The 4030-nt window shown below is 34.3% G+C and overlaps 1 protein-coding gene across 1 annotated transcript; it reads left to right on the top strand.

The window, feature by feature from the left end:
- The first annotated feature begins 331 nt into the window (after positions 1-331).
- Positions 332-1854, top strand: LOC130506615 (phosphoenolpyruvate carboxylase kinase 1). Its single transcript, XM_057001298.1, has 2 exons — positions 332-1221; positions 1395-1854. Exons 1-2 carry the CDS (start codon positions 399-401, stop codon positions 1442-1444), a joined length of 873 nt encoding a protein of 290 aa, XP_056857278.1. The 5' UTR covers positions 332-398; the 3' UTR covers positions 1445-1854.
- Positions 1855-4030: the final 2176 nt, after the last annotated feature.

Raw genomic sequence — 4030 nt, 5'->3', positions numbered from 1 at the left:
TTTCTCTTTTGTCAACATATTGTTAGAATATAACAAGTGATTGAAATTCCGTATGAATATGTTAATAAGTGTGAATATAGTATTACAAACCTTCTCCAAGTAAACATCTAAACATACCTGATTTTACATATCAACATAAGGAAACTACACCGACAATATAAATTGACTTTCAAATAGAGAATGATAGTAAAATGACTAAAAATACAAAAGTAATAAAAAGAAAGTTTAACAGAAAATCGTATCTAATGGAAAAGAAAAAAAAACTGTAGGCATAAAAAAGAATATTCCTTAAGAATTTTGGCTATTAATAACGTACAGCCGACTCAAAGACTCCTCTTCTTCTTAAACACAACTCAACAACAACAACACAACCACCACCAAAACAAAAATCAAATACTATGACTTACAGCCAAACACTCGGACACAACAACAACAACCACAACAACAAGGTCGACAAGTACCAGATCTGCGAAGAGATCGGTCGCGGACGCTTCGGCACCGTCACGCGCGTCTACGCTCCGGCCACCGGCGATTTCTACGCCTGCAAAACCATCGAGAAGAGCTCCCTCACCGACGATCTCGACCGCGCATGCATCGACAACGAGCCAAAACTCATGGCTCTCCTCTCATTTCACCCCAACATCGTCCAAATCCACGATATAGTCGACACCGACTCAGCTCTCTCCATCTACATGGAGCTGGTTGACCCCTCCGTCTCGATCTACGACCGTTTAGTTTCCTCCGGAACCTTCTCCGAGTCCCAAACGGCGTCGTTCGCGAAACAGATCCTCCAGGGCCTCGCGCATTGCCACCGGTACGGCGTCGTTCACAGGGACATTAAACCGGAGAATATTCTCGTTGATCTGAGGAACGATACGGTTAAGATCTGCGATTTCGGGTCCGGGGTTTGGTTGGGTGAGGGAGAGACTACGGAAGGTGTTGTGGGGACGCCGTACTACGTGGCTCCCGAGGTTCTGATGGGGTACTCGTACGGGGAGAAGGTTGATCTGTGGAGCGCTGGGGTTGTTCTGTACACGATGCTAGCCGGATCTCCGCCTTTTTACGGGGAGACGGCGGAGGAGATTTTCGAGGCGGTGCTCAGAGGGAACCTGAGGTTTCCGCCGAAGGTGTTCAGGGGAGTCTCGTCGATGGCTAAAGATTTCTTGAGGAAGATGATTTGTAAGGATACTTCTCGAAGATTCTCGGCCGAACAAGCTCTCCGTAAGTTTCTATGTTTTGTTTTTTTACATTTATCTTTAAAAATAAATTCACATTTTTGTTTCATTTTTTTAACAAATCCCGAATTTACTGTCATTGATCCGGATTTTCAGTAAATTTGAATCAATAAAAAAATTAATTTATTTACTAAGTTATTTTTAAATTAATTATTGCAGGACACCCATGGATTCAGAGAGCAGGAGAAGCAGAGGAGAGATTCATCTAAAAGAATTGTGTGTTTGGAGAGAGATTCGGATTACATATAATAAGAGTGAAACGAAGAGAATAAATAAAAAGTAGTAATGGAGTAGTAGTAATAAAAGAGTAATCTATCAGTAGTAGTGCTTATCGCGGTCTAACAGGTGTGTGTCGGCATGTAAATTTGTGGGGTTCTGGCTTTGTAAACTCCGCCCTACACAGGAGACTCTTCTGGAAGAACGCATAGCTAAATAAAAGAGCTTGATGATGCCAAGCTGGATGGTTTCTTCTTTGGCTATGAGCTTTTTGTTTTTGTTTTTTTTTTGTTTTTACTTTCTGTGAATTTTGGCTTGCATGCTGATAAGTCTTTAGGGTAGACGTTAGTGTAGAGTATAACGATCTTTTCCACCTTTTACGGGTTTTTTTTCCTTCTGGGATGTGTAAAAGGGTGTGAGAAAGCTTGTACTCTGTTTTTTTTTTTTGCTTTATCAATAAAATAAGTTGCTATATTGTTCTTTTTTTAATATACTTCTATGGGATTATCTAATATTCACACGAATAATGATAATGAAGAGAACATGATAAATGATAGTACTATTTTTTAAAAAAATTACCTTGAGATATACAAGGTATTATTTGATGATTATCTTTTTTTTTTGTCAACATTGGATGATTATCTTAAAACATCTTTAACTGATTTGAAAACGAATATAAATTAATAAATCAATGTATATTTGATGGGTTTTCATACAAAATTATGTTATATCCCTTTTTTGATTCCGTTTACTGAATAACATATGATTTTAAAAACATTTCACAATCACGAATCTAATAGTATAACTTACCTTAACTTTAAAATTTATTCAAATACATAACCAATAGCTTCCATCTAGCCTATGTATATTCTGTTCTACAGTTTTGACACATGGATATAAATTATACCTACCCACAGATTAATATGATCTCATGTGTTTGTTTTCTTATAGACATGGCATGTTTTCAGTAGATTTAACTTACTTTAGAGCCCCCAAACTTTTTCAATAAGAGACCACCGATTTTAACTTTGTCTCCACTTTTATTTCAAAGAGAGAGAAAAAAAAAGTTAGATCAACTTTTTCAACTCACTCACGTCTCTCATGTACGTTCAGATGTACGGTAACCTAACCATTCTGATCACATATCTAAGCCATTTTTGTCCTAACATTTGTAACGTCAGATAAAAGGATAGTCCAAGTTTTCAAACATCTCCATATCTATTATTTGCCTGTCCCAAACATAGATTGAGGATCTTTACAATTCAAACACACATAAGGTATACACGAATTCTGATTTTAGCATATTATTTAGCATATTCTTTCAAAAATCAACTCCAATGAAGATTCCAATCTCCATTAAGCATATGCCTTGGATCAAACCTCTAAGTATCTATCTTATTAAAACAGAAACATTGTGACTTTTGCTAGGTGAAATTTTTAATATGGACCTCATATATCTATCTTATTAAATGCCTTAACTTAACTAACACCTAATCTATTTATTTCATATTTAACCTACCGTACCATAACTTATATTAGACGAGCCTGTAGTTATTACATACTAAATGCATCTTATTAAATGTGGTAGTTATTACATACCAAATATACATGATTTAGTATACTATTTAGTATAGTATACTAGACAAGCATGTGTCCATTATCTTAATAATTATCATACATACTAAATCATATATATTTGGATTGTTATATACACAAACTATACACTTTTCTGTCTAATTTATCGGTCATTTTATGTGTGATTATGGACTCTTATATACACAAACTATACACTTTGATTATATTATGACTGTTGATTGTGTCTTATAACGATACTGAAATCATATCCAATTTTAGAATATATACACAAAATTATTTTCAACCAGTCGACTATACCAAACGAACAAGAATACAATAATCATCTTATAGTATTCATTATCTAATTTAGTTGTTGTTGTTATGTACGGTGTAAAGATTGCATCATCTTACAAAAGGAATCAAATTTTCTATCTTCAGCGCGACTTACCAGTTGGAGAGTGGAAAACTATTGACACTTTTCAAGTTGTAGCCGCTTCTGGACAATATCACCCGACAATTCATCAATATAAATAACAGATTGTTTTGAACCATTACAGAAAATATATTAGATGTCAGAATAAAATAAAACTCACTAAGAAATTATGTAATAATTATTTTCAATAATTTAGCTTCATAATATACAAAAAAAAATCAAAACACAAATTTTATAGCAAAACTTACGTTACAATAAAAAAACACAATCTGAATTTGCAAAACAATAAAAAGCCCGCCCGTTCGGGCGGGTCATGATCTAGTGTATATTATAAAAGGTAAGGGTGACACATAGCGGATATCTGTAATTTTAAGGATATCCGTAATCCGATCTGTCCCGTACGAATAATTGATTTTGATCCGATTTGATCTATAATATTTACGATATTCGGTGTTACGAAGATTCGATCCGTCGATCGAGTAAAAGATTAAAATTTATTTTTTCAAATAAATTAAAAAGAAAGATTTTAATATAAAACAATAATATTTCATTACAAATTATTTAAAAACTA

The sequence above is a fragment of the Raphanus sativus genome, unplaced genomic scaffold (assembly GCF_000801105.2).
Source record: "Raphanus sativus cultivar WK10039 unplaced genomic scaffold, ASM80110v3 Scaffold3465, whole genome shotgun sequence".
Classification (NCBI taxonomy): domain Eukaryota; kingdom Viridiplantae; phylum Streptophyta; class Magnoliopsida; order Brassicales; family Brassicaceae; genus Raphanus; species Raphanus sativus.
The sequence above is the reverse complement of the archived record's forward strand: the minus strand, read 5'-3'. Positions and strand labels throughout refer to the sequence as shown.

Excerpts from the sequence above, each read along its gene's own strand:
- LOC130506615 (XM_057001298.1), top strand. The coding sequence starts at position 399 with ATGACTTACAGCCAAACACTCGGACACAACAACAACAACCACAACAAC. Across the intron at positions 1,222-1,394 it reads CTCGGCCGAACAAGCTCTCC|GACACCCATGGATTCAGAGA; the intron begins GTAAGTTTCTAT and ends TAATTATTGCAG.